The sequence below is a fragment of the Ranitomeya variabilis genome, chromosome 7, assembly GCF_051348905.1.
Source record: "Ranitomeya variabilis isolate aRanVar5 chromosome 7, aRanVar5.hap1, whole genome shotgun sequence".
NCBI classification, from domain to species: Eukaryota; Metazoa; Chordata; class Amphibia; order Anura; family Dendrobatidae; genus Ranitomeya; species Ranitomeya variabilis.
The window spans coordinates 36,770,797-36,797,509 of NC_135238.1; the positions used below are offsets into that span (position 1 = coordinate 36,770,797).

Consider the following 26,713-nt stretch of genomic DNA (forward strand, 5'->3'; position numbering starts at 1 on the left):
TTTTGGTTGATTGGAAGGGTTTTGGTCCCGAAAAGAGGTCTTGGGAGCCCCGTGAGAACATGCAAGCTCCTCAGATTTATCCAGGTTTCGATCTGGTCTTAGAAAGGAGGGGAGTAAGGGGAGGGGTACTGTCATGGCCACTTCTTATGCGGCCATGCCTGCTGCCAGGACCACCGCCGCTCCCTCCGCTCATACTTACCCGCTGCGGTGCACCCCTCCTGCAGGCGCGCGTCCTCTCCTTCATTCTTCTCCGCTCCCTGGTTCTCGTTGGATGCACGTGCGCACAGCCCACTCCAGCACTTCCTCTTTCTGATTTACAGGTGCTCTGTATCTCCTCTATAAGATCCTGGAGGACCATGACCCGGAAGTCCTTCAGCACTCCATGTATTTAAGGCGATTCCTTCCTCTGCTCCTTGCCTGTCTGTCATTTGTGCTTCTGTGACTCAGGTCCACCTTTGTCTTTGCACTGCCTGTTCTGAGTCTCTGCTCTGTCCAGCCAGTTCAGCTTCTCTGCCTTTCCCAGGCTTCCTTGTCTCCTTGTCCAGTTCAGCCTTCCCAGGGTCTGCTCTGTACTCTGTTAGTCTGGTGCCTTTGTCCTGTCCTGCTTCCTTTGTGTCTTCCCCTTCCCAGTGCTCCTTTGGTCTTGCCTGTACTCGGCTCTTACCTAACTGTACTTTATCTTACCCGCGCTCTGTCCATCCTACATCCAGCTTCTCTATTTTGTTCCTCCTAATACCTGTTTCCGGGTTCCAGCTTCTGCATCAATAGTCTCCCTTGGCTCTGCCCCTAACGCTCCCTGTATAGGGGGTGGTCTACCTGGTTAGCTCGCCGTTGGGAGGTTCATTGTCTTGGATCTGCGGGTCCACTCCAGGTGTTCCAAAAGATCTCACAGAATCCAATTTACTGACAATGATCAAACAGCTCCCTCAACTCCTGTATTACCATATATACTCGAGTATAAGCCGAGAATTTAAGCCCATTTTTTAAGGCTAAAATTGCCCCTCTCGGCTTATACTCGAGTCATACCCAGAAGTCGGCAGGGGAGGGGGAGCGGCAGCTGTATAATAATACTCACCTGCTCCTGGCATGGTCCCTGCTTCTCCGGGTGCCGGCAGCTTCTTCCTGTAGTGAGCAGTCACATGGTACCGATCATTACAGTAATGAATATGGACCTGACTCCACTCCCATAGGGGTGGAGCCGCATATTCATTACTTTAATGAGCGGTACCAGTGACCGCTCAAAGCTGGAAGAGCTGCCATGCACGGAGAAGCAGGGACTGCAGGGACAGCGCCAGGAGCAGGTGAGTATAACGGGGGCATACTCACCTTTACCGTTTCACCGTCAGCACCGCTGCGTCTTCCGCGTCCTCTACAGTGACGCTCAGGTCAGAGGGCACAATGACATGATTAGTGTGCGCGCCGCCCTCTGCCTGAACAGTCGGTGCAGAGGACGCGGAAGACACAGCAGCACGAGTGGTGGAACGGGAAAGGTGAATATAGCAAGTGCCGGGGGCCTGAGCGACAAGAGGTGAGTATGTGATTTTTTTTATCACAGCAACAGCATATGGGGCAAATATGGAGCATCTTATGGGGCCATGTGCAGCATTATATGGGGGTAAATATTTCTATGGAGCATATTATGGGGCCATGTGCAGCATAATATGGGGGCAAATATCTCTCTGGAGTATCTTATGGGGCCATGTGGAGCATTATATGGGGGCAAATATTTCTATGGAGCATCTTATGGGGCCATGTGCAGCATTATATGAGGCAAATATCTCTATGGAGCATCTTATGGGGCCATGTGCAGCATTATGTGGGGGCAAATATTTCTATGGAGCATCATGTGGGGCCATGTGCAGCATTATATGGGGCAAATATCTCTATGGAGCATCTTATGGGGCCATGTGAAGCATTTGTGCAGCATTGTATGGGGCAAATGTGTCTATGGAGCATCTTATGGGGCCATAATCAGCATTTGTGCAGCATTATATGGGGTTTATTTTGTATGGAGCATTATATGGGGCCTATCATAAACTGTATGGAGCATTATATAGGGCTCCTGATTCAATATGGATATTCAAAAACACAACCTACTGATATCTCAATTAATTTTACTTTTATTGGTATCTGTTTTTATTTTTGACATATACCTATAGCTGCTTAATTTTCCACCCTAGTCTTATACTCGAGTCATTAAATTTTCCCAGTTTTTTGTGGCAAAATTAGAGGGGTCGGCATATACTCTAGTATGTACGGTATATTCACATTACAGTGGCTTTACCTGCTATGCCAGTTGTTCCATTGGGATCCGGTGGCAAAAATGAACTGTGGACCTTACAAAACACAGGTTTCACAGCACCTACTGGCCCTCTGCAAATTGTAAAGTAGGGTCTCATAATGACATGGCAGTGGACATGGTGGTGGTGGCGGGCAAAACCCAAAATTCAAATGGGCATGTTTGAAATGGCATTGTAAAGGGATGGGGAATATGTATTCCACTATATTGTTAACTATTTGGCATGAGGGAGGGACCTCCCGAATGTAGGAGTGAGAGCCCTTACCAAACTCAGGCTTCACAGCACCTGCTGGCACTCGGCAAAATGTAAGCGAGGGCTGCCTAATGACATGGCAGTAGACGTGGTGGTGGCGGGTGATACACAAAATTCAAATGTGCATGTTTGAAATTACATTGTAAAGGGATGGGAATATGTATTCCACTATCTTGCTAATTATTTGTCATGAGGGACTGACCTCCCAAATGTAGGAGTGACAGCTCTCACAAATGTTAAAGGAAAAACTAAAGCCAAAATGCTCCGTGTGAACATATGCTAAAGGGGAAGTATCATTTTTTTTTTTATTATTTTGCATTGGGGAGGTATAATTTTTTAAAAATTTTATTTTGCATTATATACATGTAATTATGAAGGGAAAAATGTTTCTTAGCATTTTTCCCTTTAAAAAAAATGTTTGTTTGGTTTGGCAGTTCTTTTTAAAAATCCGTAAAACCGGCACAATAGTCTGACAACATTATTCCCAGATACCATATGTGAGTCAGAAATGCATGCAGGCATCTTCTCCATGCTGTTCCCATTTATTTTTAGCTCTTTCCCATCCATTTCAGCTTTTTTCTCATGCCCTAAGACCTATTTGTTGGGTCCAGCAGAAAAATATTCGGCTATCCCATTGACTTGCATTGGATTCGTTATTCAGTACGAATACACGGATATTAGAAATAGTTTGTGCCGATTTTCCCGAATCCTAATATTGCACTATTCCCTCATCATTAGTGTTCACATTTCCAAAAAATAGTGGCAGACACCATCAAAGTGGCATTAATTTTACCACAGTAGAAATAGTATAATAGGAACCGACACGTTTTCCAGTGCAGCCAACCCAGCAGATGGACACCTAACTAGGACTGTTCACATTTCCACAGAATAGTGTTAACATCTGCAGCAGCAGCAACAGCAGGCACAGAAGCCCCACTAAAAATATCACAGACTGTAATTACACAAAATCAATGCAGCACACTAAAAACTACAACATCGCCTAGTCTGTACAATCCGCGAGTGGGATACAAAAGTTTGAGATCCATGACTCGTTCATCTTGATGAAAGTTAGGCAATCTACGCTTTCAGGGGACAGCCGGCTGCACTTATCCATCAGAACACCACCATCGCTGAAGACACAATCTGAGAGAATGCTGGCTGACAGGCATGATAAAACCTACAAGACGTGAGAGGCGAACTCAGGCCACTCATTCATTTTTGAAGACTTAAATGTGAAAGGGTCCCAACCCTTCCTGATAGTATTAATATTGAATTCTAGATACTCCTGCACCATCCTCTCCAGTCGTTCACCACAGACTTGGACTCTGTTGTGCTGGTGCATGAGCTGGTCTAAAAAATGTGTTAAAGGACTCACAGAAATTGTTCCTGTCGCTTACACTACTGCTGCTGTTGCTAATGTTTTGGTGTTGACAAATTGACATTCCGGAGGTTATAAGTCTAGAGCTGCAATGCAGTGTGCCTCACTGCTGTCTTGGGGAAAACCTCTCTTAAGGTTGTGTAAAAGCATGTTTCGATACTCCAGCATTTGCTGTTCCCTTTCCAGGATGGGAAACATCTGGCAAAATGTTGTCTTAACGTGGATCTAACAGAGTGGAAACACAGTAATCAGCACTATTTACAATCATAACTATACAGTGATCCTGTTGCAGATAGTGCAGCAAGAAGCACTCATATGTCGGGCTCTTGCATGAAGTCCAAGCCCATGCTGTGTTGGTGGCTGGGTAACTTTTGCTTGTCTCCTCCATCCCCTCCTGCCAACCACGAACAACAGAAAGTATATTGTACTGTGTGTGATGTTGAGGTGGAGGAAGAGGAAGAGGAAGAGAGGCCACTCTAAGATGCGCATGCCAACTGTTGTGAGTTCCGTTCTCGAACTCCCTCCTGTGGTCATGAATGGTACTTCGGCGAGTTCTGTCTGTGAACTCCCTCTGGTGGCTGTGAGTGGAGCCACTAGCCATTGAGGTTCTTTCCTCACCTGCTCTTGTTTATTTTGACTGGCTTCTCTATTTAACTCCACTCTGATCGTTAGTGTTTGCCAGCTGTCGATGTCTTTGCACTGGTTCAGATCTCTCTTGGACCTTCCTGAGGACCTGTCTACTTCAGCAGAAGCTAAGTTCCTGCTAGTCCTTGATTGCTCATTGTTTTCTTGCTATGTTCTAGTCCAGCTTGCTATTATGAAATTGTCTCGCTAGCTGGAAGCTCTGGGGTGCAGAGTGGCACCACCGCACCGTGAGTCGGTGCGGGGGTCTTTTTGCTCACTCTGCGTGTTTTTTGTAGTTTTTTGTGTTGACCGCAAAGATCCCTTTTCTGTCCTCAATCTGTTTAGTTAGACTGGCCTCCTTTGCTAAAATCTATTTCATTCCTGTGTATGTGATTTCCTCTTAACTCACAGTCAATACATGTGGGGGGCTGCCTGTTCCTTTGGGGAATTTCTCTGAGGCAAGGTGAGGCTTTATTTCCTATCTCTAGGGGTAGTTAGCTCTTAGGCTGTGAAGAGGCATCTAGGCAGAGTTAGGCACGCTCCACGGCTATTTCTAGTGTGTGTGATAGGAGTAGGGTTGCGGTCAGCAGAGTTCCCACTTTCCCAGAGCTTGTCCCCGATTCTGATATTAACTATCAGGTCATTCCGGGTGCACCTAACCACCAGGTCCATAACAGTACAGCTGGCCAACACTAACGATCAGAGTGGAGTTAAATAGAGAAGCCAGTCAAAATAAACAAGAGCAGGTGAGGAAAGAATGGCTAGTGGCTCCACTCACAGCCACCAGAGGGAGTTCACAGACAGAACTCGCCGAAGTACCATTCATGACCACAGGAGGGAGTTCGAGAACGGAACTCACAACAGCCATCCACTCGAGCACATGCTCTTTCTGGGCCTCATCAACAAGGCGTGCTGCTGTGTGTCTGCCAAAGAAAGCTAGTGCAGTAGCCTGTCCAGTAACAGAAGTTGACAATTGTCTTTATATAGGACATGACATTGTTGGTTCACTAGTGCTTTAACAAACATTAACACCTACCCCGAGTACACCTTGAACACCATACCTAATCCCCATACCACCTCAACATTGCTTTTCCACAGTCAGGTTGCCCAGATAGTGTGGTAGGAGTACTGTATTGGCAACAAAATATTAGATTTTTTACTCTGCACCACCTCTGCACACAGCTGAATTTCAGTGGCAACAAATGAGAAGGTGGAATATGGCATGATGAATCACATTAGTCACATACAGTGAAGGAAATAATTATTTGATCCCTTGCTGATTTTGAAAGTTTTCCCACTGACAAAGACATGAACAGTCTATAATTTTAAGGGTAGGTTAATTTTAACATTGAGAGAAAGAATATCAAAAACAAAATCCAGAATGCACATTGTATAAATTATATAAATGTATTTGCATTTTGCAATGAGAAATAAGTATTTGATACACCTGACAAACAAGCCTTAATACATGGTGGCAAAAACCTTGTTGGCAAGCACAGCAGTCAGATGTTTTTTGTAGTTGATGATGAGGTTTGCGCACATGTCAGGAGAAATTTTGGTCCACTCCTCTTTGGAGATCATCTCTAAATCTTTAAGATTTTGAGGCAATCGCTTGGCAACTCGGAGCTTCAACTCCCTCCATAAGTTTTCTATTGGACTAAAGTCTGAGACTGACTAGGTCACTCCATGATGTGCTTCTTTTTGATCCATTTCTTTGTTGCCTTGGCTGTATGTTTTGGGTCATTGTCTTGCTGGAAGACCCAGCCACAACTCATTTTTAATGTCCTGACGGAGGAAGGAGGTTGCCAGTCACGATTTTATGGTACATGGCTCCATCCATTCTTCCATTGATGTGGTGAAATAGTCCTGTGCTCTTAGCAAATAAACACCCCCAAAACATAATGTTTCCACCTCCATGCTTGACAGCGGAAACAGTGTTCTTTGGGTCAGAGGCAGCATTTCTCTTCCTCCAAACATGGCGATTTGCGTTAATGCCAAAGAGCTCAATTTTTGTCTCATCTGACCACAGCACCTTTTACCAATCACTCACAGAATCATCCAGGCATTCATTGGCAAACTTGTTTCGGGCCTGCACATGTGCCTTCTTGAGCAGGGGACCTTGTGGGCTCTGCAGCATTTTAAACCTTTACAGCATAATATGTTACCAATGGTTATCTTGGAGACTGAGGTCCCATCCCAGTTGCCTTGAGATCATTAACACGTTCCCCCCGTGTAGTTATAGGCTGATGTCTCACCTTCCTCATAACAAAGGATAGCACTCAAGGTGAGTTTTTGCATGGAGCCCCAGATCGATGTCGATTGACAGTCATTTTGTATTTCTTTGATTTTCTTACTATTGCAACAATTGTCTCCTTCACACCTAGTGTCTTACTTATGGTTTTATAGTCCATTCCAGCTTTGTGCATGTCTATGATCTTGTCCCTGACATCCTTAGACAGCTCTTTTGTCTTGCCCATGATGTAGAGGTTAGGGTCTGACTGATTATTTGAGTCTGTGGACAGGAGTCTTTTATAAATGTGACTATGTAAGATACCTGTCTTTAACCCCTTCATGACCCAGCCTATTTTGGCCTTAATGACCTTGTCGTTTTTTGAAATTCTGACCAGTGTCCCTTTATGAGGTAATAACTCAGGAAAGCTTCAACGGATCCTAGCAATTCTGAGATTTTTTTTTCGTGACATATTGGGCTTCATGTTAGTGGTAAATTTAGGTCGATAATTTCTGAGTTTATTTGTGAAAAAAATGGAAATTTGGCAAAAATTTTGAAAATTTAGCAATTTTCACATTTTGAATTTTTATTCTGTTAAACCAGAGAGTTATGTGACACAAAATAGTTAATAAATAACATTTACCACATGTTTACTTTACATCAGCACAATTTTGGAAACAAATTTTTTTTTTGCTAGGAAGTTATAAGGGTTAAAATTTGACCAGTGATTTCTCATTTTTACAACAAAATTTACAAAACCATTTTTTTTAGGGACCACCTCACATTTGAAGTCATTTTGAGGGTTCTATATGGCTGAAAATACCCAAAAGTGACACCATTCTAAAAACTGCACCCCTCAAGGTGCTCAAAACCACATTCAAGAAGTTTATTAACCCTTCAGGTGTTTCACAGCAGCAGAAGCAACATGGAAGTAAAAAATGAACATTTAACTTTTTAGTCACAAAAATGATATTTTAGCAACAATTTTTTTATTTTCCCAAGGGTAAAAGGAGAAACTGGACCACGAACGTTCTTGTCCAATTTGTCCTGAGTACGCTGATACCTCATATGTGGGGGTAAACCACTGTTTGGGCGCACGGCAGGGCTTGGAAGGGAAGGAGCGCCATTTGACTTTTTGAATGAAAAATTATCTCCATCGCTAGCGGACACCATGTCACGTTTGGAGAGCCCCTGTGTGCCTAAACATTGGAGCTACCCCACAAGTGACCCCATTTTGGAAACTAGACCCCCCAAGGAACTTATCTAGAAGCATAGTGAGCACTTTAAACCCTCAGGTGCTTCACAAATTGATCCGCAAAAATGAAAAAGTTCTTTTTTTTCACACAAAATTTCTTTTAGCCTCAATTTTTTCATTTTCACATGGGCAGCAGGATAAAATGGATCCTAAAATTTGTTGTGAAATTTCTCCTGAGTACGCCAATACCTCATATGTGGAGGTAAACCACTGTTTGGGTGCACGGCAAGGCTCGGAAGGGGAGGCGCGCCATTTGACTTTTTGAATGGAAAATTAGCTCCAATCGTTAGCGGACACCATGTCGCGTTTGGAGAGCCCCTGTGTGACTAAACATTGGAGCTCCTCTACAAGTGACCCCATTTTGGAAACTAGACCCCCTATGGAACTTATCTAGATGCATAGTGAGCACTTAAAACCCCCAGGTGCTTCACAGAAGTTTATAACGCAGAGCCGCAAAAATAAAAAATAATTTTTCTTTCCTCAAAAATGATTTTTAGCCTGGAATTTTTTATTTTCCCAAGGGTAATAGGAGAAATTGGACCCCAAATATTGTTGTCCAGTTTGTCCTGAGTACGATGATACCCCATATTTGGGGGTAAACCACTGTTTGGGCGCACGGCAGGGCTCGGAAGGGAAGGCACGTCATTTGGCTTTTTGAATGGAAAATTAGCTCCAATCATTAGCGGACACCATGTCGCGTTTGGAGAGCCCCTGTGTGCCTAAACATTAGAGCTCCCCCACAAGTGACCCCATTTTGGAAACTAGACCTCCCAAGGAACTAATCTAGATGCATATTGAGCACTTTGAACCCCAAAGTGCTTCACAGAAGTTTATAACGCAGAGCCATGAAAATAAAAAATAATTTTTCTTTTCTCAAAAATGATTTTTTAGCCGACAATTTTTTATTTTCCCAAGGGTAACAGGAGAAATTGGACCCCAAAAGTTGTTGTCCAGTTTCTCCTGAGTACGCTGATACCCCATATGTGGGGGTAAACCACTGTTTTGGCACACATCGGGGTTCGGAAGGGAAGTAGTGACATTTTGAAATGCAGACTTTGATGGAATGCTCTGCGGGCGTCAGGTTGCGTTTGCAGAGCCCCTGATGTGCCTAAACAGTAGGAACTCCCCACAAGTGACCCCATTTTGGAAACTAGACCCCCAAGGGAACTTATCTAGATGTGTGGTGAGCACTTTGAACCCCCAAGTGCTTCACAGAAGTTTATAATGCAGAGCCGTGAAAATAATAAATGTGTTTCCTTTCCTCAAAAGTATTTTTTTAGCCCAGATTTTTTTAATTTTCCCAAAGGTAACAGGAGAAATTTGACCCCAAATGTTGTTGTCCAGTTTCTCCTGAGTACGCTGATACCCCATATGTGGGGGTAAACCACTGTTTGGGCACACGTCGGGGTTCGGAAGGGAAGTAGTGACATTTTGAAATGCAGACTTTGATGGAATGCTCTGCGGGTGTCAGGTTGCGTTTGCAGAGCCCCTGATGTGCCTAAACAGTAGGAACTCCCCACAAGTGACCCTATTTTGGAAACTAGACCCCCAAGGGAACTTATCTAGATGTGTGGTGAGCACTTTGAACCCCCAAGTGCTTCACAGAAGTTTATAATGCAGAGCCGTGAAAATAATAAATGTGTTTCCTTTCCTCAAAAGTATTTTTTTAGCCCAGATTTTTTTAATTTTCCCAAAGGTAACAGGAGAAATTTGACCCCAAATGTTGTTGTCCAGTTTCTCCTGAGTACGCTGATACCCCATATGTGGGGGTAAACCACTGTTTGGGCACATGTCGGGGCTCGGAAGGGAAGTAGTGACGTTTTGGAATGCAGACTTTGATGGAATGGTCTGTGGGCATCATGTTACGTTTGCAGAGCCCCTGATGTGCCTAAACAGTAGAAACCCCCCACAAGTGACCCAATTTTGGAGATTAGACCCCCTAAAGAACTTATCTAGATGTGTGGTGAGCATGTTCAACCCCCAAGTGCTTCACAGAAGTTTACAACGCAGAGCCGTGAAAATAAAAAATCATTTTTCTTTCCTCAAAAAAGATGTTTTAGCAAGCAATTTTTTATTTTTATAAGGGTAACAGGAGAAATTGGACCCCAATATTTGTTGCCCAGTTTGTTGTGAGTACGCTGATACCCCATATGTGGGGGTAAACCACTGTTTGGGCGCACGTCAGGGCTTGGAAGGGAAGTAGTGACATTTGAAATGCAGACTTTGATGGAATGGTCTGCGGGCGTCACGTTGCATTTGCAGAGCCCCTGATGTGCCTAAACAGTAGAAACCCCCCACAAGTGATCACATTTTGGAGACTAGACCCCCCAAGGAACTTATCTAGATTTCTGGTGAGCACGTTCAACCCCCAAGTGCTTCACAGAAGTTAACAACACAGAGCCGTGAAAATAAAAAATCATTTTTCTTTCCTCAAAAAAGATGTTTAAGCAAGCAATTTTTTATTTTCACAAGGGTAACAGGAGAAATTGGACCCCAATATTTGTTGACCAGTTTGTTGTGAGTACTGTTATGGACCTGGTGGTTAGGAACACTGGAAATGACCTGATAGGTAAACCAGAAATACAGGACAAGCTCTGGGAGTGTGGAAACTTTACTGACCGCAGCCCTGATCCTATCACACACACTATAGGCAGCCGTGGAGCGTACCTAACTCTCGCTAGATGCCTCTTCACAGCCTGAGAGCTAGCTACCCCTAGAGAGAAACAAAGCCTCACTTGCCTCAGAGAAATTTCCCCAAAGTAAAGTCAGCCCCCCACAGATAATAACGGTGAGTTAAGAGGAAAATACAAACATAGGCATGAAAGCAGGTTTTTAGCAAAAGAGGCCCACTAATACTAGATAGGAAAAAGATAGCAAGGGAACTGTGCGGTCAGTATAAAATGTTACAAAAATATCTACGCAGAGAATACAAAAAGACCCTCAAAACGACTCACGATGTGAGGGCGCAACTCTGCACCCCAGAACTTCCAGCAAGCAAGAAAATAGCATAAAAGCAAGCTGGACTGAACTTATCATATGCTGAGAAACATTTTCCAAAAGCAATGAGCAAAAATGAACTAGCATAAACTTAGCTTCTCCTGGAGGAGACAGGTCACTAGAGAAGTCCCAGAGAGATCTGAACGAATACTGAATACAACGACAGCTGGCAACAAGTAAAGATCTAGGTGGAGTTAAATAGGCAGCCAGCACAGCAGAAAACGAGGCAGCTGGGAGCCAGCTAAGGACCAGCAGTATCACTCAAAGCCACCAGAGGGAGCCCACGAACAGAACTCAACAAAGTACCATTCATGACCACAGGAGGGAGCCCGAGAACGGAATTCACAATAGTACCCCCCCTTGAGGAGGGGTCACCGAACCCTCACCAGATCCCCCAGGCCGATCAGGAGGAGCCAAATGAAAGGCACGAACCAAATCAGCAGCATGGACATCAGAGGCAACAACCCAGGAATTATCCTCCTGACCATAGCCCTTCCACTTAACCAAGTACTGAAGCCTCCGTCTCGAAACACGAGAATCCAAGATCTTCTCCACCACATACTCCAATTCTCCCTCGACCAACACCGGAGCAGGAGGATCAACAGAAGGAACCACAGGCACCACATACCTCCGCAACAATGACCTATGGAACACATTATGGATGGCAAAAGATGCTGGGAGGTCCAAACGAAAGGACACCGGATTGAGGATTTCCGAAATCTTATAAGGACCGATGAAACGAGGCTTAAACTTAGGAGAAGAAGCCTTCATAGGAACATAACGAGAGGACAACCAAACCAAATCCCCCACACAAAGTCGGGGACCCACACAGCGACGGCGATTAGCAAAGCGTTGAGCCTTCTCCTGTGACAACGCCAAATTGTCCACTACGTGGTTCCAAATCTGTTGCAACCTATCCACCACAGAATCCACCCCAGGACAGTCAGAAGGCTCAACCTGCCCTGAGGAAAAACGAGGATGAAACCCAGAATTACAAAAAAAAGGCGAAACCAAAGTAGCCGAACTAGCCCGATTATTGAGGGCGAACTCAGCCAATGGCAAAAAAGTCACCCAATCATCCTGATCAGCAGAAACAAAACATCTCAGATAAGTTTCTAAGGTCTGATTAGTTCGTTCGGTTTGGCCATTCGTCTGAGGATGGAAAGCCGAAGAAAAAGACAAATCAATGCCCATCTTAGCACAAAAGGACCGCCAAAATCTGGACACAAACTGGGACCCTCTGTCGGACACAATGTTCTCCGGAATACCATGTAAACTAACCACATTCTGAAAAAACAGCTGAACCAAATCAGAGGAGGAAGGCAATTTAGGCAAGGGCACCAAATGGACCATCTTAGAAAAACGATCACAAACCACCCAGATGACAGACATCCTCTGAGAGACTGGAAGATCCGAAATAAAATCCATGGAAATATGCGTCCATGGCCTCTTCGGGACAGTCAAAGGCAAAAGCAATCCACTGGCACGAGAACAACAAGGCTTGGCCCGAGCACAAATCTCACAGGACTGCACAAAGGAACGCACATCCCGCGATAAGAAAGGCCACCAAAAGGACCTAGCCACCAAATCTCTGGTACCAAAAATCCCAGGATGACCCGCCAACACCGAACAATGAACCTCGGAAATAACTCTACTGGTCCATCTATCAGGGACAAACAGTCTCTCCGGTGGACAACGGTCAGGTCTATCGGCCTGAAATTCCTGCAGCACCCGCCGCAAATCAGGGGAGATGGCAGACAGAATCACCCCCTCTTTGAGGATACCAGCCGGTTCAGGAACTCCCGGAGAATCAGGCACAAAACTCCTAGAAAGGGCATCAGCCTTTACATTCTTAGAGCCCGGAAGGTATGAAACCACGAAATCGAAACGGGAGAAAAACAGCGACCATCGAGCCTGTCTAGGATTCAGCCGCTTGGCAGACTCGAGATAAATCAAATTCTTGTGATCAGTCAAGACCACCACACGATGTTTGGCTCCCTCAAGCCAATGTCGCCACTCCTCAAATGCCCATTTCATTGCCAACAACTCCCGATTCCCAACATCATAACTACGCTCGGCCGGCGAAAACTTTCTAGAGAAGAAAGCGCATGGCTTCATCACAGAGCCATCAGAGCTTCTCTGAGACAGGACAGCCCCTGTTCCAATCTCAGAAGCATCAACCTCGACCTGAAAAGGGAGAGAAACATCTGGCTGACGCAAGACAGGAGCTGAAGAAAACCGACGTTTCAGCTCCTGAAAAGCCTCAACGGCCGCAGAAGACCAATTCGTCACATCAGCACCCTTTTTGGTCAGATCAGTCAAAGGCTTAACCACACTAGAAAAATTAGTGATGAAGCGACGATAAAAATTAGCAAAGCCCAGGAACTTCTGAAGACTCTTCACAGATGTAGGTTGAGTCCAATCATGAATGGCCTGGACTTTAACTGGATCCATCTCGATAGTAGAAGGGGAAAAAATAAAGCCCAAAAAGGAAACCTTCTGGACTACGAAGAGACATTTAGACCCCTTCACAAACAAGGCATTGGCACGCAGGACCTGAAATACCATCCTGACCTGCTTCACATGAGACTTCCAATCCTCAGAAAAGACCAAAATATCATCCATGTATACAATCAAGAATCTATCCAGATACTCTCGGAAGATGTCGTGCATAAAGGACTGAAACACAGAAGGGGCATTAGAAAGCCCAAATGGCATCACCAAGTACTCAAAATGGCCTTCGGGCGTATTAAATGCTGCTTTCCATTCATCGCCCTGTTTTATACGCACAAGATTATAAGCTCCTCGAAGATCTATCTTAGTGAACCAACTAGCCCCCTTAATCCGAGCAAACAGATCGGACAGCAGAGGCAAAGGGTACTGAAATTTGACCGTGATTTTATTAAGAAGGCGATAATCTATACAGGGCCTCAGAGAACCATCCTTCTTGGCCACAAAAAAGAACCCTGCTCCCAAAGGTGACGAGGACGGGCGAATATGCCCTTTCTCCAAGGACTCCTTTATATAACTCCGCATAGCGGCATGTTCCGGCACAGATAAATTGAAAAGTCGACCATTAGGGAACTTACTACCAGGAATCAAATTTATAGCACAATCATAATCCCTATGAGGAGGTAGGGCACTGGATTTGGGCTCATCAAATACATCCTGGTAATCCGACAAAAATTCAGGGACTTCAGAAGGAGTAGAAGAAGCAATTGATACCAAAGGAACATCGCCATGCACCCCTTGACAACCCCAACTACACACAGACATTGATTTCCAATCCAGGACTGGATTATGAACCTGCAGCCATGGCAAACCCAAAACGACAACATCATGCAAATTATGCAACACCAGAAAGTGAATATCCTCCTGATGTGCAGGAGTCATGCACATGGTCACTTGAGTCCAGAACTGAGGCTTATTCTTGGCCAATGGCGTAGCATCAATTCCCTTTAGTTGAATAGGGAATTGCAAAGGCTCCAAGATAAAACCACAGCGCCTGGCAAATGCCAAATCCATCAAATTCAGGGCAGCGCCTGAATCCACAAAAGCCATAACAGAGTAGGACGACAAAGAACAAATCAAAGTAACAGACAAACTAAATTTAGGCTGTACAGTACCAATGGTGACAGACTTAGCGAATCTTTTAGTGCGCTTAGAACAATCAGAGATAACATGAGTGGAGTCACCACAGTGAAAACACAACCCATTCTGACGTCTGTGATTTTGCCGTTCAATTCTGGTTAGAATCCTATCACATTGCATAGACTCTGGCTTCTGCTCAGGAAACACCGCCAGATGGTGCAGAGGTTTGCGCTCCTGCAAACGCAGATCAATCTGAATGGCCAGAGACATTGACTCATTCAGACCCGCCGGTGTGGGGAACCCCACCATTACATCCTTAAGGGCTTCAGAAAGACCCTTTCTGAAAATCACTGCCAGGGCACACTCATTCCATTGAGTGAGCACAGACCACTTCCTAAACCTCTGGCGGTAAACCTCCGCTTCATCCTGACCCTGAGACAGAGCCAGCAAGGTCTTTTCTGCCTGGTCTACTGAATTAGGCTCCTCATAAAGCAATCCAAGCGCCAGAAAAAACGCATCTACATTTAGCAATGCAGGATCTCCTGGCGCCAGGGAGAATGCCCAATCTTGAGGGTCGCCACGTAACAAAGAAATAATAATTTTAACTTGCTGAGTAGGGTCACCAGAAGAGCGGGGTTTCAGAGCAAGAAACAATTTGCAATTGTTTTTGAAATTTAGAAACTTAGATCTATCTCCAGAAAACAAATCAGGAATTGGTATTCTAGGCTCTAACATAGGATTCTGAACCACATAATCCTGAATGCTTTGTACCCTTGCAGTGAGATGATCCAAACTAGAGGACAGGCTTTGAATGTCCATATCTGCAGCTGAGTCCTGAACCACCCAGAGATTAAGGGGAGGAGAGAAGCAAAACACACAGCAGAGAAAAAAAAATGAGCTCAGAACTTCTCTTATCCCTCTTTTGCGATGCATTAACACTTTGAGGCCGGCTGTACTTTTATGGACCTGGTGGTTAGGAACACTGGAAATGACCTGATAGGTAAACCAGAAATACAGGACAAGCTCTGGGAGTGTGGAAACTTTACTGACCGCAGCCCTGATCCTATCACACACACTATAGACAGCCTGAGAGCTAGCTACCCCTAGAGAGAAACAAAGCCTCACTTGCCTCAGAGAAATTTCCCCAAAGTAAAGTCAGCCCCCCACAGATAATAACGGTGAGTTAAGAGGAAAATACAAACATAGGCATGAAAACAGGTTTTAAGCAAAAGAGGCCCACTAATACTAGATAGGAAGAAGATAGCAAGGGAACTGTCCGGTCAGTATAAAATGCTACAAAAATATCCACTCAGAGAATACAAAAAGACCCTCACACCGACTCACGATGTGAGGGCACAACTCTTCACCCCAGAACTTCCAGCAAGCAAGAAAATAGCATTTAAGCAAGCTGGACTGAACTTATCATATACTGAGAAACATTTTCCAAAAGCAATGAGCAAAAATGAACTAGCATAAACTTAGCTTCTCCTGGAGGAGACAGGTCACTAGAGAAGTCCCAGAGAGATCTGAACCAATACTGAATACAACGACAGCTGGCAACAAGTAAAGATCTAGGTGGAGTTAAATAGGCAGCCAGCACAGCAGAAAACGAGGCAGCTGGGAGCCAGCTAAGGACCAGCAGTAATCACTCAAAGCCACCAGAGGGAGCCCACGAACAGAACTCAACAAAGTACCATTCATGACCACAGGAGGGAGCCCGAGAACGGAATTCACAACAGAGTACACTGATACCCCATATGTGGGGGTAAACCACTGTTTGGGCGCACGTCAGGGCTCGGAAGGGAAGTAGTGACATTTGAAATGCAGACTTTGATGGAATGGTCTGCGGGCGTCATGTTGCATTTGCAGAGCCACTGATGTGCCTAAACAGTAGAAACCCCCGACAAGTGACACCATTTTGGGGACTAGACCCCCCAAGGAACTTATCTAGATTGTGGTGAGCACGTTCAACCCCCAAGTGCTTCACAGAAGTTTACAACACAGAGCCGTGAAAATAAAAAATAATTTTTCTTTGCTCAAAAAAGATGTTTTAGCAAGCAATTTTTTATTTTCACAAGGGTAACAGGAGAAATTGGACCCCAATATTTGTTGACCAGTTTGTTGTGAGTACGCTGATACCCCATATGTGGGGGTAAACCACTGTTTGGGCGCACATCAGGGCTCGGAAGGGAAGTAGTGACATTTGAAATGCAGACTTTGATGGAATGGTCTGCGGGCGTCGCGTTGCATTTGCAGAGCCCCTGATGTTCCTAAACAGTAGAAACACCCCACAAGTGACCCCATTTTGGAAACTAGACCCCCCAAGGAACTTATCTAGATGTGTGGTGAGCACGTTCAACCCCCAAGTGCTTCACAGAAGTTTATAACGCAGAGCCGTGAAAATAAAAAATAATTGTTCTTTCCTCAAAAATTATGTTTTAGCAAGTAATTTTTTATTTTTGCAAAGGTAACAGGAGAAATTGGACCCCAACAGTTGTTGCCCAGTTTGTCCAGAGTACTCTGGTACCCCATATGTGGGGGTAAACCACTGTTTGGGCGCACGTCGGGGCTTGGAAGGGAGGGAGCACCATTTGACTTTTTGAACGCAAGATTGGCTGGAATCAATGGTGGCGCCATGTTGCGTTTGGAGACCCCTGATGTGCCTAAACAGTGGAAACCCCTCAATTCTAACTTCAACACTAACCCCAACACACCCCTAACCCTAATCGCAACTGTAGCTATAACCCTAATCACAACCCTAACCCCAACACACCCGTAACCACAACCCTAACCCCAACACACCCGTAACCTTAATCCCAACCCTAACCCTAATCCTAACCCTAATTCCAACCCTAACCCTAATCCCAACCCTAACCACAACTGTAACCCCAACACACCCCTAACCCTATCCGTAACCCTAACCACAAGCCTAATCTTAACCCTATTTCCAACCCTAGCCCTAATTCCAACCCTAACTCTAATTCCAACCCTAACCCTAAGGCTATGTGCCCACGTTGCGGATTCGTGTGAGATTTTTCTGCACGATTTTTGAAAAATCTGCAGGTAAAAGGCACTGCGTTTTACCTGCGGATTTACAGCGGATTTCCAGTGTTTTTTTTGTGCGGATTTCACCTGCGGCTTCCTATTGAGGAACAGGTGTAAAACGCTGTGGAATCCGCACAAAGAATTGACATGCTGCGGAAAATACAACGCAGCGTTTCCGCACGGAATTTTCCGCACCATGGGCACAGCGGATTTGGTTTTCCATAGGTGTACATGGTACTGTAAACCTGATGGAAAACTGCTACGAATTTGCAGTTGCCAATCCGCTGCGGATCCGCGGCCAATCCGCTGCAGATCCGCGGCCAATCCGCTGCGGATCCGCAGCCAAATCCGCACTGTGTGCACATGCCCTAACACTAACCCTAACCCTACCCCTAACCCTAACCCTAACCCTACCCCTAACCCTAACCCTACCCCTAGTTCTAACCCTAGTTCTAACCCTAACCCTAGTGGAAAAAGAAAAAAAAAATTCTTTTTTTTATTATTGTCCCTACCTATGGGGGTGATATAGGGGGAAGGTATTTACTATTTTTTTTATTTTGATCACTGTGATAGGTTTTATCACAGTGATCAAACTATACCTGGAACGAATCTGCCGGCCGGCAGATTCGGCGGGCGCACTGCGCATGCGCCTGCCATTTTGGAAGATGGCGGCGCCCATGGAGAAGACGGATGGACACCGGCAGCCTCGGTAAGTATAAGGGGGTAAAGATCGGGGCACGGGGGGGCGTCGGAGCACGGAGGTGGCATAGGAGCATGGGGGGAGCGGACAGGAGGACGGGGGAGCGGAGCACAAGACAAAGGGGAGCGGACCACAGATCGGTGGTTTGGGAGGGCGATCGGTGGGGGGGGTCACATCAGTGTTTCCAGCTATGGCCGATGATATTGAACATCGGCCATGGCTGGATTGTAATATTTCACCAGTTTTTTAGGTGAAATATTACAAATCGCTCTGATTGGCAGTTTCACTTTCAACAGCCAATCAGAGCGATCGTAGCCATGGGGGGGTGAAGCCACCCCCCCTGGGCTGAAGTACCACTCCCCCTGTCCTTGCAGATTGGGTGAAATTGGAGTTAACCCTTTCACCCGATCTGCAGGGACGCGATCATTCCATGACGCCACATAGGCGTCATGGGTCGGATTGGCACAGGTTTTCATGACGCCTACGTGGCGTCATGGGTCGGGAAGGGGTTAATGCAGGTAAGAAGTTTATTAGGAGCTTCTAACTGGTCTGTAGGAGCCAGAACTCTTAATGGTAGGTAGGGGATCAAAAACTTTTCTCCCTGCAAAATACAAATAAATTTATATAATTTATACAATCTGATTTTCTGGATTTTATTTTTGAAATTCTATGTCTCAATGTTAAAATTAACCTACCCTTAAAATTATAGACTGTTCATGTCTTTGTCAGTCAGCAAACTTACAAAATCAACAAGGGTTCAAATATTTATTTCCTTCACTGTAAGAAAGAATTGTTTAAATGTGGATGAGGCCTGTATGACAAAGACAATATGCTCCAAACAATTTAAAAATGAGATCTCCCATACTGCATGAAGTTAGTAACAGAATATATTTTATTTTTGGCTGTGGATGAGGCCTGTATAACATAGACTAGATGCTCCAAACAATTTCAAACTGAGATCTCCCCTACTGTATCACATCAGTAACAGAAGAATTTTTTTTGTGTGGATGAGGCCTGTTTAACATAGACTAAATGCTCCAAACAATTTCAAACTGAGATCTCCCCTTCTATAACACGTTAGTGATAGAAGAAAGAATTGTTTGAGTGTGGATGAGGCCTGTATGACAAAGATATGCCCCAAACAATTTAAAAATGAGATCTTCCCTTCTATATGTTGATGGTGAATTTACCTGAGGAAGGCAGCAGTCCGCTGCCGAAACGCGTAGTGGTTCAATAAAAAGTTTGTTTACCACCAATCTATTGCTGTGTGCTCTATAGCCATAGTGCTCCTTAACTTGACCACATTTGTTCCAAAAAAAAGTATGACAAAGAAGATATGCTCCAAACAATTTCAAAATGAGATCTACCTATTGTATGACAGTAATAACAGAATAATTTTTTGTGTGGATGAGGCCTGTATAACATAGACTAGATGCTCCAAACAATTTCAAACTGAGATCTCCCCTACTGTATCACGTTAGTAACAGAATAATTTTTTGTGTGGATGAGGCCTGTATAACATAGATTACATGCTATAAACAATTTTAAACTGAAAACTCCCCTACTGAATCACATTAGAAACAGAAGAAAGAATTGTTTGAGTGTGGATGAGGCCTGTATGACAAAGAAGATATGCTTCAAACAATTTAAAAATGAGATCTCCACTACTGTATCAAGTTAGTAACAGAAGAAATGTTTTTTGTCAGGATGAGGCCTGTATAACATAGACTACACGCTACAAACAATTTCAAACTGAGATCTCCAATACTATATGACCTTAGTAACAGAATAATTTTTTGTGTGGATGAGGCCTGTACAACATAGATTACAGGCTACAAACAATTTCAAACTTAGATCTCCCCTGCTGTATCACGTTAGTAACAGAAGACTTTTTTTGTATGTGGATGAGGCCTGTATAACATATACTAGATGATCCAAACAATTTCAAACTAAGATCTCCCCTACAGTATCACGTTGGTAACAGGAAATTTTTTTTTGTCTGGATGTGGCCTGCATAACATAAGCTACATGCTACAAACAATTTCAAACAGATCTCCAATACTGTATCACGTTAGAAACAGAAGAAAGAATTGTTTGAGTGTGGATGAGGCTTGTATGACAAAGAAAATATGCTCCAAACAATTTTATAATGTGATGTCCCCTACGGCATAACGTTAGTAACATAATTTTTTTTAGTAGATGAGGCTTGTATAACATAGACTAGATGCTCCAAACAATTTCAAACTGAGATCTCCCCTACTATATCACGCTAGTAACAGAAGAAATATTTTTAGTGTGGATGAGGCCTGTGTACCATAGACTACAGGCTACAAACAATTTAAAACTGAGATCTCCCTACTGTATCATGTTAGTAACAAAAGAAAGAATTGTTTGAGTATGGATGAGGCCAGTGTGACAAAGAATATATGCTCCAAACAATTTCAAAATGAGATGTACCCTATGGTATTAGTAAAATAATAAATTTTATTTTTGTGTGGATAAGGCTTGTAGTTTTATTTTTTAATTTCCATGATCTATGCAGACAGTTGAATTTCACCTCCACTAAATAGCAAGGTGAGATATGGCATTCTGAATCAAAGTAGCAACTGCCAAATTTTTTTTTTAAATTTCCTGGCCAACAGCTCAAATCACAGAACAATGTTACCACACAACTAAATAACAAGGTGACATATGCATTGCTGTATCACATTTAGAAATGACTATTCACACATAGAGCACTCTGCTGGAAGGTCGATTTCACAGACACACAGGACACTAGCTACCTAAACTATCTGACTTAGAAACTATATAACTAGCTAAAATCTATCAGCAACCAGTTCCAGCATCAGTCTCTGCACATTACATTGTCAAAATGGTGCTAAAACAAGATGTCTGCTCTTTATATGAAGAGGGACATGTGATTTCAGCAGCCAATGACACAAGCTGCTGTGTTAGGACTTTGTGGATGTTTCCTGTGCCCTGATTGGCTAGTCGCAAAGTGCACACATAAAGCTGGAAAAAAAGTTCACAAGCACGCATCTCCTCTGAGCTCTGCCAACACCTTCCCCTCATTAAACATGTACCCCACGCTCTTCATACAACCCCATTATTGTAGTCAAAGTGCTCAAAATACTTTAGTGGCAACTCAATTTTTTCCCCGCACTTTTTACTGAATGTTACCGATTGGATAAAATTTTGCTTGTGTTTCCGATCAAGAATCTGAATGTGCCATATTCGTGCCGATTTTATGTTTGGTGATCGTTTTCCAACAAATTCGCTCATCTCTAGTCAGGAGTCCCCTATACAGATTAGCTGTTCGTCCGACTTTCACCTAATGTGTTTGGGGGTACTGAAAGTTCTATTTTCTGTTTCAAAAATAAAAGGCACAAGAAATCAGGAGAAAACAAAAAAATATATTGCAAAATATAAAGTATGCGCAGTTACAGCACATTAAAATTTTCATTTGTGCCAGAAAATACCCCTAATCAAAAGAGTCTGGCTGTGTGCACACATTGCAGATTTGGTGCGTTTTTTCCTCATTTTTTTCTGGCAAAACCTGATGTCAGTGAAGTGAATGAGAAACCTGAAGTGTCATGCACACGTTGAGTATTTTTGACTTGCAGATTTGGTGCAGAAAATAATTTGTAGCATGTCAATTCTGCGTTTTCACCATTGACTTCACTAAAATCAATCAAAAACACAGGGCAAAAACATACAAAAAAGGCAGCAAAAACGTGCGTTTTTGCAGCTGCGTTTTTCATGCCAAGAGATGCAGATATGGTGCAGAAATGTAACTCAATGTGTGCAATGTTACTTTAAAAGTCGATTGAAATAATTGGAGATTACTGCATCATTTACTTCACAGCTTTCAACTGAAAAGATTTGAAAATTAGATTAAAAAAAAGAAAAATATATTCAAATATAATCAAACAAAAAACATCAGTCTCTGTGTTGTCTCTGTTTTTCACCCCAAACTATTAGTTTGGCTTTGCACAAGTCATGTATGGTGTGGGCACTAATGTGAATCCAACGGCAGGCTTGAGACTGAGGTCTTCTCTGGAAACTCCTGGAGGCGGATAGAAAGTAAATGCTTGAAGAAGTCCAGTGAAAAATAGGAAAAGCTCCATCTTGGCCAAGCCCTCCCCAGCACAAGCTCTTCTTCCTGTAGAAATCAGATAAGTGAGTTACCAAAGTCATGTTGAAAGTAGATTTTGACTCAAACACGTGTAGTAATTAAATATATTGGATATAATTAGTGTTGAGCATTCCGATACCGCAAGTATCTGTCGCTCTTATTCATTCTCGTCTGGACTACAGCAACTCTTTACTGATCAATCTCCCTCCTACCAAACTTTCTACTCTTCAATCCATCTAAATGCGGCAGCCAGGGTTATATTTCTATCTAGCTGCTTCACCGATGTGCCAGCCATTGCACTGGTTGCCCATTCACCACAAAATACAATACAAACTTCTCTATCACCCGCAAAGCTCTCCACAGTTTTGCACCACCCTATAACTCATTTCTCATTTCTATCACCCTACCCATGCTCTCCGTTCTGCAACTGATCTAAAACTAACATCCTCTATAATCTGAACCTCAGACCTCAGTCTTCAAGACTTCTCTCATGCTGCACCAGTGTTCTGGAATGCACTACCGCCAGATGATCTGACTAATACCTAGCCCCCATGTTTTTAAGCGTGCTTTAAAAACACATCTCTTTAGACAGGCCTGTCACCTCAACTCACTAATCTAAAGGCCCCGTCTCACATAGCGATTTACCAACGATCACGACCAGCGATACGACCTGGCCGTGATCGTTGGTAAGTCACTGTGTGGTCGCTGGGGAGCTGTCACACAGACAGCTCTCTCCAGCGACCAACGATCAGGGGAACGACTTCGGCATCGTTGAAACTGTTACCAAAAAAAACAAACAGTACATACTCACCATCTGATGTCCGTCAGGTCCCTCGCTGTCTGCTTCCTGCTCTGACTGAGTGCCGCCGTACAGTGAGAGCAGAGCGCAGCGGTGATGTCACTGCTGCGCTCTGCTCTCACTGTACGGCCGGATCTCAGTCAGAGCAGGAAGCGGACAGCGAGGGACCTGACGGACATCAGATGGTGAGTATGTACTGTTTGTTTTTTTTTACATTTACGCTGGTAACCAGGGTAAACATTGGGTTACTAAGCGCGGCCCTGCGCTTAGTAACCCGATGTTTACCCTGGTTACCAGTGAAGACATCGCTGGATCGGTGTCACACACACCGATTCAGCGATGTCAGCGGGGCCTCAACGACCAAAAAAAGGTCCAGGCCATTCCGACACGACCAGCGATCTCGCAGCAGGGGCCTGATCGCTGGTACGTGTCACACATAGAGAGATCGCTACTGAGGTCGCTGTTGCGTCACAAAACTAGTGACTCAGCAGCGATCTCGCTAGCGATCTCGCTATGTGAGACGGGGCCTTAACTCTCCCCTGTTCCCTCCTTCTAAATGGTAATCAGAATCTGCTCCTTTCTTTTCATCTGAATTGCCACATCCTCTGTGCACCGAATAGCAGACAGTAACTTCACTTAGACAGATACTGGCTGACCACCGGATAATGCAGCTTTATATAAATTTTTCCTTTTTTGGTGTTTTTCATGTTAGAGTAGGACTGGCAAAAAGTAAGGACCCTTGAGGTGGGTTGCCAGCTTACATATTATGGCCAGAATATCAACCAATACCTTACATATATTTATATGTTTTGTTTTGCACGTTGTATTTTCTGCAGGGTGCAGTTGGGCCCAAATAGTTCTGTACACTGTGGCCTCTGTTCACACAGGATCATTATAGTTAGCACTGGGCAGCCCGCCATAGGGCATCATTAATAGGCTGAGAACCAGATGCTCTGCATTCTCTGTGTGAACATGCCACATACAGATTATGTATCTTAGTGCATTGGTGTACCACATGGCCAATCCCTGATTGAAGGCTGGCTGTTTCATTAGGTATTGCACCTGTGCATTTGCTATTTTATTTGGGTCCGCTGCACCCTGCTTGTGCTTTTTTATTGAGGCCCATTTAGACAGGTAAGCATCTCTGCCTGTTTTTGGTGTGTTTATATAAAAACCCTTATTTATTATAATGATGGCTGGACCGCACATAACAAACACGTTCTACCTATTGTGTCTCCCCATTTCTTCATAGATTGTAAGTTTGGGAGAAGGACCCTCACTCCGCCTATAACTGGTGAACTATGTGTTGCATTGTATTATTTTTATTGTCTGTACATGAAACCACTTAAGGGTATGTTCCCAAGATCAGGAATGTTAGGATTCAAGCTCCCACCTCTGCACAGGGGGAATCTTGGGCCATCTCCGCTGCGGTCTCCCATTCTTCTCCTGCCGCAGTGGAGGCTGCTCAGCGGAGACGTTGGTCTCAGTGTCTCGCTCAATCTGACTCTGTGAGGAGGATTACTGGTGCTCTTCCAGCTTCTGCTATTGTAGTCAGTGCTGGGCAGCGGCGAGCAGACGCTTTTGGGACTAAGTCTTGCTTTTCTCCTTCTGAGCATGCCCAGGGTAAAATCTCTCATTGGAGATCGAGGGTCACATGCTTGGATACTGCAGCAAGGTCCTGAAGGTGCTCAGGCCTTGCGGCAGCTTCTCATTGGTCCTTCTTGGAAGGTCCTGTTCGGGCTGCAGCTATAAAAGGCTCGCATGGCCGCACGGCCATGCGCTAGTGTCTTTCTAAATTATGTGCTTTGTGCCGGTGTGGTCATGTGTGATTGTGTTCAGGGACCCGGCTGAAATAAGCCCCTAGAATGCTGGCACCTCCGGCGAGGAGTTTGTGTGTCTGAGTACATTCAGGGACTTGGCTGAAATAAGCTCCTAGAATGCTGGCACCTCCGGTGAGGAGTTTTGTGTGCATGCATGACCACTGACTGCTCTCTCTTGGGTAGTTAGTCTGTGCTCCTGTGAAGTTAACAGGGCGCAGAGCTTTGCTTTCACGGCTCCTCTGTGAGTTAACCGAGCTAGCCAATACCGCCATATAGTGCTGCCATTTGTCTAGCAGCAGGTTCTCCTGCACGGTGGACCCCGGGCTGCGAACGCACCAATAACAATAAAAACTATTTTCCTCGGTGCGTTCCGCTAGCCTTAACAAGGAATTGCTGTGGGTTTGACTCTGCACATTTATGGAGCATCAAACCCTCAGCAACCAGATGTTAAAGCATAGTGGTTGGGATTCATGTTCACTATGCGTGCTTGTGCACCTGTTGATCACCCTGACATGTGACGCGTCTTTCAAAAACCCAGCATACCATTTTTTCTTGTGGAGACGCTAGTCTCTGCAACAGAAATAAAATCTATAGTATGTATTGAATGTAATAAATCAACATTGTTCAGTGAACACATGTGGATTTACCTACATTAAATAGAATGCAGCGCTTTGTTAGGTGTTGAAATCCCACTGCTGCACAGGGGGAATCTCGAACCACGTCGTCTGCGGTCTCACATTCTTCTCCTGCCGCAGTGGAGTCTGCTCAGCAGAGACGTCAGTCCCAGCATCTTGCTCATGCTGATACTGTGCATCTTGTTACAGCTGCCTTCCCAGGTTCAGCCTTTTTAACCAGCATTGATCAGCGGCGAGCAGACATTCCAGGGACTAAGTCCTTCTTTTCATCTACTGAGCATGCCCGTGGGACGATATCTCAATGGACGACAGAGGTCACATGCTCAGGTCCTGTAGCAGCTCTGATTACACCACCAGGAAGGTCCAGGAAGGCTATTATTATTATTATTATTATTATTTATTATTATAGCGCCATTTATTCCATGGCGCTTTACATGTGAGGAGGGGTATACATAATAAAAACAAGTACAATAATCTTGAACAATACAAGTCACAACTGGTACAGGAGGAGAGAGAACCCTGCCCGTGAAGGCTCACAATCTACAAGGGATGGGTGAGAATACAGTAGGTGAGGGTAGAGCTGGTCATGCAGCGGTTTGGTTGATCGGTGGTTACTGCAGGTTGTAGGCTTGTCGGTAGAGGTGAGTCTTCAGATTCTTTTTGAAGATCTTGATGGTAGGCGAGAGTCTGATGTGTTGTGGTAGAGGGTTCCAGAGCAGGGGGGATACGCGAGAGAAATCTTGTATACGATTGTGGGAAGAGGAGATAAGAGGGGAGTAGAGAAGGAGATCTTGTGAGGATCGGAGGTTGCGTGTAGGTAAGTACCGGGAGACGAGGTCACAGATGTATGGAGGAGACAGGTTGTGGATGGCTTTGTACGTCATGGTTAGGGTTTTATACTGGAGTCTCTGGGCAATGGGGAGCCAGTGAAGGGATTGACAGAGGGGAGAGG

General features: G+C 44.4%; 1 protein-coding gene across 1 annotated transcript in view; it reads right to left on the bottom strand.

The window, feature by feature from the left end:
* Positions 1-21,765: 21,765 nt before the first annotated feature.
* LOC143785744 (cytochrome P450 2K1-like) overlaps positions 21,766-26,713 on the bottom strand; it is a 48,249-nt gene continuing 43,301 nt past the window's right edge. The window contains exon 9 of the mRNA XM_077274836.1: positions 21,766-22,534. Within this exon, the coding sequence (XP_077130951.1) occupies positions 22,350-22,534 (185 nt within the window). The 3' untranslated portion in view covers positions 21,766-22,349. The remainder of the gene's footprint in view (positions 22,535-26,713) is intronic.